At 43.3% G+C, this 15,444-nt stretch overlaps 1 protein-coding gene across 1 annotated transcript in view; it reads right to left on the bottom strand.

Moving 5' to 3' along the window:
* Nucleotides 1-15,444, bottom strand: part of SND1 (staphylococcal nuclease and tudor domain containing 1) — a 439,500-nt gene that overhangs the window by 222,830 nt on the left and 201,226 nt on the right. The window contains exon 12 of the mRNA XM_007446006.1: nt 9,073-9,173. Coding sequence (XP_007446068.1) covers nt 9,073-9,173 — 101 coding nt within the window. The remainder of the gene's footprint in view (nt 1-9,072; nt 9,174-15,444) is intronic.

Genomic DNA, 15,444 nt, shown 5'->3' with positions numbered 1-15,444 from the left:
TAAACGTTGTTGAAGCAACAGAACACAGTGTCTTCAAAGTTTTCAGGAAAATAATTTTGAAGCCATAATTTTATAATGACACTAATAATCAAGAACATAAGCAAAAAAATTTAGACATTTTCAGAAATTCAGAAACTTTACCACCCAAAACATGAGAAAAATCAAGGTTCTTCAACAAATGAGAGGAAAACCCACAAAAAGAATGACTTGAGATATAGTGGCAACTGTATATCAAGAAGTGTAAAAAGGAAGAAGGGATATAGACACACACAATTAATTCAACAGTTCTCTGGACATTTAATGACATGGATTTCTTTTATGGTAGGTCTAATCACACTATCATGTTTTTTGGTCCAACATTAACACTTACACAATTATAACTGCTAGGGGATGGGGGATAGGTTTAAATATTTAGGAACATCTTGCAAGCAAAGGTTAGAGGACAATGACATTGACAGAAGAGAAACTGAATAAATGCTATAAATCTTGATAAAAGCAAAAAAACCCCACTTTTTTAAAAGAATAAGAAAAAAGTGTAAGCATTCTGATTTCCTAATCTTTCAGAGTGGGCAGTACATAGACACTATATAAAGTTAATCAGAAACAGTAATTGAACATTATAAAGTTTACCATTGGTGAGACAAAAATAATGTAAGAAAACTAGGGGCTAAAGGGTAGAAATAATAGTGCAAACACTAAAAAATGAAGAGATACTGTTTAAAGCTAAAAATTTTTTAAATTAGTTGTGTTAATATATAGGGTTATAAGGATAACCAACCAAAAAAGTGAGAAGCAGTCTCTGTTAGAAGTTAGCATCGGGTCCTCTGCCCGGTGAGGCAGGAGTAAGGTAAGCAGGTCTTTAGGTCCCTAAGAGAACATGGAGCAGGATGAGAACCACGGTGAATTGTCAGGACTCACAAAGCTTCACCAACACTGAACGACCCAAGAATGGTAATGTGAAGAGGAAAAGGAAAAATGGCTTCAGTGGGTAGTCGCTTGAGCATTTCATTTTGTCTACTGACAGGTTAAGTTATTGACTCATCTAAAAATAAAGATGTAAGAGGGATTATCTCTTATTTTTATTTCAACTTGTTTGAGTGGTAGATTCTCTAAAAGTCCCAGGCAAAATCTGAATAGAAAAGAGCCTTTTAAGGTACTGTTTATATAAAGTCACTTGTGTTTCTTAAAGCCAAAATTTGCAGAAGCAAGGTTCTGGGGGCAGCAAAGCCAGTGAATACCCTTAAGGACTCTTGACATCTCAGCGACTAGAGTCGAGAAAGTTCCTGAGAATGAAGTGCAGCCGGGAGAGCCTCGGCACAGGGAAATGCTTAAGACTTTGTTCAGGGCTATATTTCCAGTGCCTGGTGCACGGCAGGTGCTCAACAAATATGTGCTGAAGAAACAAACAGATAAATCTATTGTTCTCAGCAGACAAATATAGAAGGAGCAACTGGTCTCCTGTCTGGGCCCAGTCCCTCACTAAGTTACTTTGAGGGCCCACAGAAATCGGAATAGATAGCATTTCTACTTTTTCCAAACAGGGCCTTTAACTTAAGATGATTTTGAACACACTTATCCATATCTCTAAACATTCCAGAATGTTCCTCCCTTAGGATGAGTTCCCCTTATTTGGAGAAAAGCCTCACTTTCTCCCAGGCTCTCCCTGGTATAGTTTGTGAAATTGATAAGGGGGCCTTCCTGAAGATCAGCTCAGTATAGACTGTCACCCAGTCCTTGACATTCTACTCAGTTGATACTGAGAAAAGAAAAAAAAAATAGAGAAAAGTGAAAGAAAGAACACATATTGCTCAGTAAAGGATTCTGCTGATTTGTAAGAGCCAAGTGCTCCATTAAGAAAAGCTTAATTGAACTTCCATACATAGTGATGAGGGTAATACAATAATTTGAAAGCATCAGGGCTTTACAAAGAAAAAAAAAAGACTCAGCCGCATGAGATTCCCACACATAGACAGCCACAAGATGTTCAAGATCTAACTGAAATGAAGCAGTGTTCCCACCTGAACCCTCTGCCACAACCAAGTTCCTTCTTATGGTGCTGTATGGGGCCATTCTCTTAAAATGGTCACTGTGCTAAAGCTAGCAGGAGATAGGTGCAGTTACTTAACCATTCTTTCCAAAGTATTCTAAGCTAAATGCCACAGATGCTTCCAATGTCTTCAGGATGGTGGATAGGCATAAATAATTCTACTACTCAACACAGCAGACTGTGAGGCTGAGAAAACAACCTACGGGGCTTTTTAGAGGTGAAGGTCGGTTAGGTGTTTATGATTTAGGTGTTTGGGGGTGACGGGAGAGGAGGAATGTTTCTTCTGATGTCTTCTTTTCCCTTAAAAGCAGGAAAAGGTTGGAGGGGGAAACCCACTAAAGTAGATGAAGTGTAAACAACAAATCTGTGCAGAAAAGTGGTGGCTACAACCCAGATTTTACCTCCTGGCCGAGCCACTGACATTAATACTATGTCAGGTACTGAAAGAGTACCTCTTCAGAATATTATGGGCCACTTGGTGAGTAAGGACACTAGGACAGAAAATGGGGTTTCAGGAGGTCACGTTCTTCCTATGTTTAGCTTGGAAGGCAGACATTAGTGTGTTTTAAGATTTGACCTGACAGCAAAAGCCTTACAGCTACAGAACTCAAGCCAGAAAAGCTAGGGATGGTATGACACTGCTTCCTACTATGGCTGAGAAAAACTGAACTAGAATTAGAAAAGTATTCTTCTCGAAGAAAGAGAATACCTTAACCTCATGCTCAGTCACTAACAGAAGAGCTGAGGAAGTACGCCTGCAAACTAGAACCAATGAAAATGAAAAAAGGAAAAGAAGTCTGATTCTAGGACTTCCTTGGCAGTCCAGTGGTTAAGACTTTGCCTTCCAATGCAGGGGGTGCGGGTTCGATCCCTGGTCCGGGAGCTAAGATCCCACATGCCTCGCAGCCAAAAGTGCTCCATTAAGAAAAGCTTAATTGAACTTCCATACATAGTGATGAGGGTAATACAATAATTTGAAAGCATCAGGGCTTTACAAAGAAAAAAAAAAGACTCAGCCGCATGAGATTCCCACACATAGACAGCCACAAGATGTTCAAGATCTAACTGAAATGAAGCAGTGTTCCCACCTGAACCCTCTGCCACAACCAAGTTCCTTCTTATGGTGCTGTATGGGGCCATTCTCTTAAAATGGTCACTGTGCTAAAGCTAGCAGGAGATAGGTGCAGTTACTTAACCATTCTTTCCAAAGTATTCTAAGCTAAATGCCACAGATGCTTCCAATGTCTTCAGGATGGTGGATAGGCATAAATAATTCTACTACTCAACACAGCAGACTGTGAGGCTGAGAAAACAACCTACGGGGCTTTTTAGAGGTGAAGGTCGGTTAGGTGTTTATGATTTAGGTGTTTGGGGGTGACGGGAGAGGAGGAATGTTTCTTCTGATGTCTTCTTTTCCCTTAAAAGCAGGAAAAGGTTGGAGGGGGAAACCCACTAAAGTAGATGAAGTGTAAACAACAAATCTGTGCAGAAAAGTGGTGGCTACAACCCAGATTTTACCTCCTGGCCGAGCCACTGACATTAATACTATGTCAGGTACTGAAAGAGTACCTCTTCAGAATATTATGGGCCACTTGGTGAGTAAGGACACTAGGACAGAAAATGGGGTTTCAGGAGGTCACGTTCTTCCTATGTTTAGCTTGGAAGGCAGACATTAGTGTGTTTTAAGATTTGACCTGACAGCAAAAGCCTTACAGCTACAGAACTCAAGCCAGAAAAGCTAGGGATGGTATGACACTGCTTCCTACTATGGCTGAGAAAAACTGAACTAGAATTAGAAAAGTATTCTTCTCGAAGAAAGAGAATACCTTAACCTCATGCTCAGTCACTAACAGAAGAGCTGAGGAAGTACGCCTGCAAACTAGAACCAATGAAAATGAAAAAAGGAAAAGAAGTCTGATTCTAGGACTTCCTTGGCAGTCCAGTGGTTAAGACTTTGCCTTCCAATGCAGGGGGTGCGGGTTCGATCCCTGGTCCGGGAGCTAAGATCCCACATGCCTCGCAGCCAAAAAACCAAAAAAACATAAAACAGAAGCAATATTGTAACAAATTCAATAAAGACTTTAAAAATGGCCCGCATCAAAAAAAAAAAAAAAGAAGTCTGATTCCTTGTAAGTGTAATAGTCTGATTTATATAAAAATAATAAAGACCAACTATCTATGAAGAAGCCAGAGAGCCTCAAAGGAAGTTCATAAAGATGGCATTGCTCCTGCCAGATGATAACTATTACAGCAAGAGTAACTAAGATGCTCCAAGCCCAAGAGATCTGCCACAACATCTCTGGTAGTAAGGACCCCACACAGGCATCAAGGTGGGCAGCAGTGGCTTTACATGAATGTGGCCGGGAGCAGAGATGAAAACAATGTTTCAAACATCACAGTTACAAAACTCCAATCACCTCTCAAAAAACTGACCTTGTGCAGAAATGAGGCATTTCCCAACTGTTCCTATTGCACAGTTTCATCTCTGTCCCATCTTTCACTTTTCCAAAATGGGCCATGTCTATTGTCTCCTATTATTGTGACATACTTCACATAATGAGAAGGGGGCAAAACCTTAAATGACACTATCTACTGGATATGTGACAATTTTCCAGGGATGGGGGACGGGGTGGTGGTAATTATGAGCGTACACGTGTGAGGCTTGACCCCAAGTCATATTTTTAGGTGGCCCTTTATAAATGTGAACAAAAATTTTTTTAACACTTTTCTTTGAAAATGTGATATGCAGAAAAGACATGGGCAATCAGTTAATAGGCAATATGGGTTTGCCAAACTGCAGCTCAAAAGTAATTGGGGGGCTTCCCCGGTGGCGCAGTGGTTGAGAGTCCGCCTGCCCATGCAGGGGACACGGGTTCGTGCCCCGGTCCGGGAAGATCCTACACGCCGCGGAGCGCCTGGGCCTGTGAGACATGGCGGCTGAGGCTGCACATCAGGAGCCTGTGCTCTGCAAGGGGAGAGGCCACAACAGTGAGAGGCCCGCGTACCGCCAAAAAAAAAAGTAATTGGGAAGTCCAGCACAAGTAAAGGTCACCCCACAAAACTTGCTCCCCAGGAAGGCTCTGGCAAAAACGGAAGAATGAGATTTTAATCGCTGAAGCTAATTACATAGAACACTAAATCACAAGAAGAGTTATATAAGTGTCTTACATACAATAAAGAGTAATTAACAGGAAGTGCCATCTTGACAGCTTCCTGTCACAATCCAGGCCTAAAAGGATCAGCTAATTCCCAACCTGGGAGCCAGAGAATGAGAAACAACTCAAAGTTTGATCTTTTTATTTAAACTGTTTTGATTAACAGGTAACAACTCTTGCCAACTCCATAGTGAAGTTAATCAAGAAAAAAATTTTAATCTATTAGAGGAATGATGAACCTCGTTTTCATTGATTCCCCAGAGGGCAAGAGAGGGGGAGTTGAAGACGATTCCACCAGAGAGGCCTCCCAAAGACCATGTGAATCGACGCAGACCCATACAGCAAGAGAAAACAACAGGAGGATGAGACGGAACCCTATGGAGGATAGGGATAATTCACACACTTTGGCATGTGAAATACACTGAAAAATCTGCTTTGAAATAATCCTGAAAGAAGCCATCTCATCTGTCTCTTCCTTCTCTTTCCCCTGGAATGAGCAGTTTGAGAAAAGCTATTCGAGAATCGATTTTTTGTGTGTGTGTGTGGTACGCGGGCCTCTCACTGTTGGGGCCTCTCCTGTTGTGGAGCACAGGCTCCGGACGCACAGGCTCAGCGGCCATGGCTCACGGGCCCAGCCGCTCCGCGGCATATGGGATCTTCCCGGACTGGGGCACGAACCCGTGTCCCCTGCATGGGCAGGCGGACTCTCAACCACTGCACCACCAGGCAACCCCAGACATAGTTTAGATTGGATCGTTTAGACACAGTTTAGATAAGATCATTAATTCTGCGGCATCTCTACAAGCTGAACAAAGCCTAAGGCCTCTCACGAGAGAGGTAATGAATTACTAGAGGAGCTCTCCTAGCAACCTTTCCTTAACTGGCCCACATGTTCTATGATCTCCCCCAAACCCAGAGGCTGATACCAGTTAGTGACTGAGGACCACTCTAACACACCTGTGCACTTCTATCCCAATCTGTTTCTGTCCCCAGATTTATACTGGTCATTTTTATTATGTACTTCACTAAGTTTTATATCAATAATTGAAATATGAGTACCAAAAGAAAGTGTCTTTACGAAACATTGTTTTAAAAGGTTTAATAAGAGGAATGGCTTTTAAATGGCTGCAAAATGTGCAAAAATCAGAGCAGGAAAACTATAACAGATGAGGGGGATGTAAATCACAAAGATCTAGGATTCCATAATTAGTATTTTTAAGTCATCATTCCATAGAGAAAGTTATGCGACTCACAGTGGGTCCTTGCTGCCCATATATCAAAGATTTGGAGATATAAATACCTTTTTGTGTTTAAAATGGAATTAAGGGGTTTCCCTGGTGGCACAGCGGTTGAGATTCCGCCTGCCGATGCAGGGGACGCGGGTTCGTGCCCCGGTCCGGGAGGATCCGACGTGCCACGGAGCGGCTGGGCCCGTGAGCCATGGCCGCTGAGCCTGCGCGTCCGGAGCGTGTGCTCCGCAACGGCAACGGGAGAGGCCACAACAGTGAGTGGCCCGCGTACCGCAAAAAAAATAAATAAATGAAAAAAAATAAAACGGAATTAAAATATTTGGGATAAAAAAATTAAATCCCCTGCTCTAGCCAATGTTTCTGAATAACCATTAAAAGCAGATAGAAGGATTTCGGTATAATTCTAAATATAAGCTGAGTATTTTGGACATTATTATTAATACCTCAACTCTCCTACAGTATTATTTGGAATGATTTAAGTAGAGAAAATTCAAGAAAAAATGAAAATAAAATCAAGGCCATGGGAAAACAAAGAGAAGCCATGAGGAAGACTTGAACATCAGAAGCATGCTACCAGGAAGACTTTCTAGAGATGCCCTATCTTTGGCACTGACCTTCCAATAACCAAATAAACAAGGAAAACTATCAGATACAAGGGTTTTTTTTTTTTTTTGATATTTATCAGATTAAAATAAACCTGTAGCTCAGAAGAAACAGCTGTCACAGGTAATGAAACATCTAAGTACTCCCAGTTTTATTTCATAAAGGGACACTGTGCAATACAGTAAACAATCACTCACAAATTTATCGAACTCCTACCAACTGCTGAATACTGAGACTACAGCAGGGAATAAACAAGATAAAAATCCCTGTCTTCAGGGAGCTTACTATCTGGTGAGGTTTGGGCTCAAAAATATTAGTACATCCCCACATTTCTCCCAGTTACCGCCCAGCAGTTTACTCATAAAGTCTAGTTTAACAGAAACAAATCTATGAGGAAACTCAGCGCACCCGGGGTACCCTGCCAAGCCTGTCTAATCCGAGGTAAATACCTTGGTAAATAATGCAAAAGTAATACTTATGATGTAATTACAAGAACTGGGAGATAGAAAGGTCAATGTTAACGCCCCAGAGAACATTTCCAGAATATCTAATTTTAAGCAGTGTACATTTATTTTGAAAGTATACTTCAATGGTAACCAAATAGAAAAAAAAAAGAATCCGCTCTAATGGGTCATTAGAAAAACACGAATAGAAGCCATCTGCCAAAAATAAAAAGATGTGCATTTTGGCAGCAGTGGTGTTGTTTTAACCAGTAAGTAGATAGAAGGAGCAGTTATCGGAGAGGACTCCTTGTTTGTGGCAGTGTAAATCTTAATCTTGGGGAATACTAACTTTTCAGCTTTCCACAGGAGGAAAGCATGCATCAAGCTCCTAAGAATTGGTGACAAATTGGTAATAATTGTTGTTGCAAGTTATACAGATGGAAGAATGAGCAAAATATTTCCTAGTTTCCTCCATTCCAAAAATATTATCTAATTTCTCAAGAACCTGATTCTAAAAATAACCTGATGCCTGTGATGCTATTAAGGTAATGATATCAAAAGCCTATATTCAGTTCCTCTCAGCAAAAGTGAAGTCTCCGATTGCTGCGTGAACATCAACAACATTAATACCTATAGGAGCCGCAACAGTAGCTAAAAATACCTGTTTCCAAAAGTGACAACATGAATGGGGGCGGGGGGAGCGGGGCGACGGATGGGAGAAGCTCCTGTTTCGCAGGAGAGCTTCTGGAAAGTAAGTTAGCCACCAGATCCTCTTTCTTTCAGAGGCATGCTATAGCTTAGAGAGAGGTGTTTCTCCCAATGGGCTTCACTGTACTTTCAACAAAACAATCCCTGTTTTGATGAGAAGCCTATCCTTTTCTTCCCCTCCACCATGCCCTCTTTTAAAAGAAAAGAAAAATACCTGTTTGGTAACAAACACCATTTAAGATTGTGAAATAGAGAAGGAGACAATTAGCACGCTGGTGTATTTTATGCAGGGTAAGAATTGCTCCTGGGGACTGACTGACTGTTTTAATATTTATTGTGGAAGCACGGCCCAGCAGGCTTCCTACTACCCCCATCAGATAGCTCCTTGGAAGGCTGTTCCTCAACCGAGCTCCCAAAAGACTTTGGAATGTAACCAGGGTAAGGTCAGTGGAGTAGAAGAGGGAGACCCTGTCATCTATTGATTATATACATCTGTACAAAGAAAAGGTCCAATTAACCTCTCTTCTTTTTCTGGCCTACAATTAAACTAATACGCAGAGAATCTTTCTAATTTTGCACAGTACCTAAGGGCCCGACTGACACTCAATAAACGGCATTATTAACAGTAATAATGACTGCTACATAGTGCCAAGCACACAGAGCCCAATAAGTCTTAAATAATGACAATAATGAAAGTATACGATTAACTAATGAGCGATTATGCAGTACTTTGCAAACAAAGTGCTACACAGGCACATAACAATTATAAGCCACCGAGTTAAGAGTAACAGACAGCAAATCAGGACAAAAGGGAGGAGAGCCTTGAATGAGGACAGGGCCGAGTTGCTACCAGCCAGAACACTCACATTCCTCCAATGGTGACAGTGGCACAGGTACGCTCTGAAAAGGCAGGCACCGTCTCTGTGGCTGGGCTGGCCGGTCTAATGTAGTCCACAGTCACGTTGACCTGAAAATAAAGAATCAAGGTAGACCACTGTAAAGTAATTACACTCCAATAAAGATGTTAGAAAAAAAAAGCATCAAGGTAGTTAAGGCTGAGAATTTGCAACACAGCTCACTAGCAGCCCCCTGTGCCAGCACAACTGTAAAAGCTGACCTCACTCACAGTATGACTTTGTGGGTCTAAGATTTTAAAAAACAACTGAAAGAGAGCTGAACCACACATGCGGAGGAAAATATCTGCAAAAAGCCATCTCTAATAGAGGACTGTAATCTAAAATATAGGAAGAACTCTTAAATCCCAACCATAAGAAAATGAAAAACCCAATTTTAAAGTGGGCAAAAGACGTGGATATCTTACCAAGGAAGACATACAGATGACAAGCATATGGAAAAGATGTTCCACACGTCACTGGGGAAATGCAAACTGAAAAAACTATGAGCTGGGCTTCCCTGGTGGCGCAGCGGTTGAGAATCTGCCTGCTAATGCAGGGGACATGGGTTCAAGCCCTGGTCTGGGAGGATCCCACATGCCGCGGAGCGGCTAGGCCCGTGAGCCACAACTACTGAGCCTGCGCATCTGGAGCCTGTGCTCCGCGACAGTGAGAGGCCCGCACACAGCGATGACGAGTGGCCCCCGCTTGCCCCAACTAGAGAAAGCCCTCGCACAGAAACGAAGACCCGACACAGCAAAAATAAATAAATTAATTAATAAACTCCTACCCCCAACATCTAAAAAAAAAAAAAAAAAAAAAAAAACTATGAGCTACCACAACGCAACTATTATAATAGCCAAAATCCAAAACACTGACAACAAATGCAGGTGAGGATAGGGAACAAAAGGAATTCTCGTTCACTGTTACTGGGAATACAACACAGTACAGGCACTCTCAGAGATGGTTTTGGATAGAACAAACTTTTACCATACATCCCGACAGTAAAAAACTTATGTCCACACAAAAATCTGTACGTGGATGTTTTTGGCAGCTTTATAAAGATGCCAAAACTTGGAAGCAACCAAAGTGCTCTTCAGTAACTGAATGCATAAACTGTGGTTCATGAACACAACTGCATATTATTCAGCCCTTAAAAAGAAATGAGCTGTCGAGCCACGAAAAGACATGGGGGAATCTGAAATACATATTACTAAGAGAAAGAAGCCAATCGAAAAGCTATATATTGTATGATTCCAACTGTGACGTTCTGGAAAAGGCAAAAATACAAAGACAGTAAAAAGATCACTGATTGCCAGGGGTTAGCAGGACGAGACAGGATGAACAGATGTGAGGGCAGGATTTTGACAGCAGTGAAACTATTCTGTATACAAGTATAATGATGGATACATGTCATTACACATTTGTCAAAATCCATACAATATAGAACACCCAGAGTGAACCCTAGTGAACTATGGACTCTAGATGATGCTGTGTCCATGTAGGCTCACCAATTATAATAAATGTACCACGCTGGAGTGGGACTGTTGATGGCAGAGGAGGAAGTATGTGGGGGACAGGGGGGAGAGATACGGGAATTCTCTGTACTTTCTGTTCAATTTTGCTTTGAGCCTAAAAGATGCTGTGAACCTAAAGGATGACTGATATCAAGAGAGAAGGAAAGGGCTTCCCTGGTGGCGCAGTGGTTGTGCGTCCACCTGCCGATGCAGGGGACACGGGTTCGTGCCCCGGTCTGGGAAGATCCCACATGCCGCGGAGCGGCTGGGCCCGTGAGCCATGGCCGCTGAGCCTGCGCGTCCAGAGCCTGTGCTCCGCAACGGGAGAGGCCACGGCAGTGAGAGGCCCACATATCGCAAAAAAAAAAAAGAGAGAGAAGGAAAAATGGCTGAACCTTTAAGGCCTTACATAAATGATACTCCACAGAGAAGAGATTTGGAACATTCCTGGAGGACTCCTAGACATTATGGTAAAGCAGTTCTCTAACCTTTTCAGACTCCTTTGAAAATCTGTTCAAAAATATGAATGAATGCCTCTACAGAAAAACTGCATGTAGTTTCAGCCTGCCATAAGTTCTCAAGGCCTGTGTTAAGAGCTATCAAGAAGAACAAACAAGATGGCAGCCACAGAGATTCTTGGGACGTGAATCAAAATGATGCAGCTAACTACACCCGATACCAACAGTTAGAGTTAGGAAATTGGGGGTGGGGGATGGATTGGACCGGACGAACCTTTAATACTAGGTTAATCCTAGTATACACTAAACATGGATATGGACACACTGAGCGATGCTTTTTCTTTACGAAACGTTTCAAGAGGACGTGTATGTGTCAAAAGAAAGTTGTAAAAAAATAAATAAATAAATAAAAGAAAGTGGTATGTGGTATCCCTTAGCAAACACACAGAGTCTGTATTATAGCATTAAGGCAAATGCTTGTCTTTGGTCATGGCCGAGGTTACATACCTGTTACATAACTGTACTGAGGAGTCAAGCACCCTGAAGCCATCCCCATGATCTGAAAGTCCAGAATTCCCTTTCCTAACTACGACTTTAGTTCCCACCGGTCAGCTTAGAGGCGGCACGCTGTACAAGCATCAAGTTCAGCCACACTGCTGGTGAGCAGCATCAAAATCCTTTCAAACTGCCTGTTGCTCCAAAAACCATTTTAAAAATGAATATGGAAATTTCCAGAAGGACAGCTGCCTCCAAATTCTGTCAGATCACTCACTTAAACACTCCATCTAATCATGTTTTAAAAGCAACAAGGAGCCACATCAGCGAGAAAAGCCAATTAAGGGCTGAAAGTAAGGTAAATCTTTCTCATGAGAAGTACTATCATCATACAACAACACAGAAAGAAGAAAATATAAAGAGGACTCCTTAGGTCAGAGGTCTTCACTGACACTACTGCCCAGCCTTATCATCTGTCTAAAGCTAAGGAGATGGATAAATGTGAGGAATGTGAACAGCCCAGGAGTGGGGGTAAGGCTGAAAAACTAGTACCTCCAACAAAGAAGTTTTCATAGTTTCCCTGTAGGCATCTGGCCAGAGTTATTACAGGCCAAAGACAGGGCAAGGAATGGGAGGTCTACACACACAGAAGCAAGGTTGACTCAAATCCCTGGGAAGGAAGGAGTCCTCTGCATGTTGTCTGTACTGACCCACCCTGGAACCCTCCTCTGGCAAGGCATGATAACTAACCTACGGAAGCAGAAGAGGGCCGGGAAAGCACGTAGACACCTGTTGAAGTTCTGGCAAAAATCACACAGGAAATCAGTGCTGTACAGGAACTAAACCTCAAGGGCATCCATACCATAGGATGTGAAGTAATTCAGGGCCAAGTTTAAAAAGGGTACAGACACAGGGTATGGTCCAATTTGGGGCATTCGGGGGGGCAAGTCAAAAATTTGTGGAGATGTTCACCTGTTTTTGTGTTTTCACCCAAGCTATCTAGTAACAAACTCAAGCCCTCAATTCCACTACCAGGGAGAAAAATTCATCCCTGCTTAAAACAAACTCTGTGAATCTCAAGATTACCTTGCACCTGCCAATGACAAGCCTCCTCCTCAGCAGACAGGAGTGGGACAGCAGCTCATCAGCACAAGTACATGGCACAGAGTAACATTAGCTCTCTACCCAGAGAGCAGCTATTCATCTAGAAGGCCACTTAGTAGCTCTGGTGGTGGTGGTGATGGGGGTAATGGTAACAAACAAAAATGAACCCTTAGCATCTCACCTTCCAGGCCAAAACGTATGCTATCCCCAAGCTGTCTTTAAAGAAAATCAATGGGGGGGACTTCCGGGAAGATGGCAAAAGAGTAAGACAGGGAGACCACCTTCCTCCCCACAGATACACCAGAAATACATGTACACGTGGAAAAACTCCTACAGAACACCTACTGAATGCTGGCAGAAGACCTCAGACCTCCCAAAAGGCAAAAAAAACCCCACGTACCTGGGTAGGGCAAAAGAAAAAAGAATAAACAGAGACAAAAGCATAGGGACGGGTCCTGCACCAGCGGGAGGGAGCTGTGAAGGAGGAAAAGTGTCCACACACTAGGAAGCCCCTTCGCGGGCGGAGACTGGGTGGCGGAGGCGGAAAGCTTCGGCGCCACGGAGGACAGCACAGCAACAGGGGCGCGGAGGGCAAAGCGGGGAGATTCCCGCACAGAGGATCGGGGCCGACCGGCACTCACCAGCCCGAGAGGCTTGTCTGCTCCCCCGCTGGAGCAGGCGGGGCTTCGGTCGGAGCGCAGGGAGAGGACTGGGGTTGGCGGCGTGAACACAGCCTGCAGGGGGTTAGTGCGCCATGGCTGGCCGGGAGGGAGTCCGGGGAAAAGTCTGGACCTGCCGAAGAGGCAAGACTTTTTCTTCCCTCTTTATTTCCTGGTGCGCGAGGAGAGGGGATTCAGAGCGCTGCTTAAAGGAGCTCCAGAGACGGGCGCGAGCCGCGGCTAACAGCGCGGACCCCAGAGACGGGCATGGGACGCTAAGGCTTCTGCTGCCGCCACCAAGAAGCCTGTGTGCAAACACAGGTCACTATCCACACACCCCTTCCGGGGAGCCTGTGCAGCCCGCCACTGCCAGGGTCCCGGGCATCCAGGGACAACTTCCTCGGGAGAACGCACAGCGCGCCTCAGGCTGGTGCAACGTCACGCCGGCCTCTGCCGCCGCAGGCTCACCCTGCCCTCCGTCATCCTCCCTACCCCCGGGCCTGAGTGAGCCAGAGCCTCGGAATCAGCGGCACCTTTAACCCCGTCCTGTCTGAGCAAAGAACAGACGCCCTCCTGCGACCTACACGCACAGGCGGGGCCAAATCCAAAGCTGAGCCCCTGGGAGCTGTGAGAACAAAGAAGAGAAAGGGAAATCTCTCCCAACAGCCGCAGAAGCAGCGGATTAAAGCTCCACAATCAACTTGATGTACCCTGCATCTGTGGAATACATGAATAGACAACAAATCATCCCAAATTAAGGAGGTGGACTTTGAGAGCAAGATTTATTATTCTTTCCCCTTTTCCTTTTTTTTGTGTGTATGTGTATGCTTCTGTGTGAGATTTTATCTGTATAGCTTTGCTTCCACCATTTGTCCGAGGGTTCTGTCCGTTTTTTTTTTTTTTTAATTTTTTTCTTAATAATTACTCTTTATTTTAATAACCTTATTTTATTTTATCTTCATTCTTTCTTTCCTTCCTTCCCTCCTTTAGACAACGAATCATCCCAAATTGAGGAGGTGGACTTTGAGAGCAAGATTTATGATTTTTTCCTCTTTTTGTGAGTGTGTATGTGTATGCTTCTGTGTGAGATTTCGTCTGTATAGCTTTGCTTCCACCATTTGTTCCAGGGTTCTATCCATCCGTTTTTTTGTTTTTTGGGTTTTTTTCCCTCTTAATAATTATTTTCTTAAAATAACTTTATTATATTTTATCTTAATTTATTTTACTTTATCTTCTTTCTTTTTTTTTCTTCCTTCCCTCCTTCCTTCCTTGCTCCCTCCCTCCCTCCTTTCTTTCTTTCTTTTTTTCTACTTCTACTAATTCTTTCTTTCTACTTTTTCTCCCTTTCCTTCTGAGCCATGTGGATGAAAGGCTCTTGGTGCTGCAGCCAGGAGTTAGTGCTGTGCCTCTGAGGTGGAAGAGCCAACTTCAGGACACTGGTCCACAAGAGAACTCCCAGCTGCACATAATATCAAATGGCAAAAATCTCCCAGAGATCTCCATCTCAACACCAGCACCCAGCTTCACTCAATGACCAACAAGCTACAGTGCTGGACATCCTATGCCAAACAACTAGCAAGACAGGAACACAACCCCACCCATTAGCAAAGAGGCTGCCCAAAATCATAATAAGTCAACAGACACACCAAAACACACCACCAGAGGTGGACCTGCCCACCAGAAAGACAAGATCCAGCCTCATCCACCAGAACAGAGGCACTAGTCCCCTCCACCAGGAAGCCTACACAACCCACTGAACCAACCTTAGCCACTCGGGACAGACACCAAAAACAATGGGAACTACGAACCTGCAGCCTGCAAAAAGGAGACTCCAAACACAGTAAGATAAGCAAAATGAAAAGACAGAAAAACACACAGCAGATGAAGGAGCAAGATAAAAACCCACCAGACCTAACAAATGAAGAGGAAATAGGCAGTCTACCTGAAAAAGAATTCAGAATAATGATAGTAAAGATGATCCAAAATCTTGGAAACAGAATGGACAAAATGCAAGAAACATTTAACAAGGAGAAATAAAGATGAAACAAACAATGATGAACAACAAAATAAATGAAGTGAAAAATACTCTATATGGGATCAATAGCAAAATAA

Source organism: Lipotes vexillifer, unplaced genomic scaffold (assembly GCF_000442215.2).
Source record: "Lipotes vexillifer unplaced genomic scaffold, Lipotes_vexillifer_v1.1 scaffold156, whole genome shotgun sequence".
NCBI classification, from domain to species: domain Eukaryota; kingdom Metazoa; phylum Chordata; class Mammalia; order Artiodactyla; family Lipotidae; genus Lipotes; species Lipotes vexillifer.
Note: the sequence above shows the minus strand (reverse complement) of the source record. Positions and strands in the feature narration are given on the sequence as shown.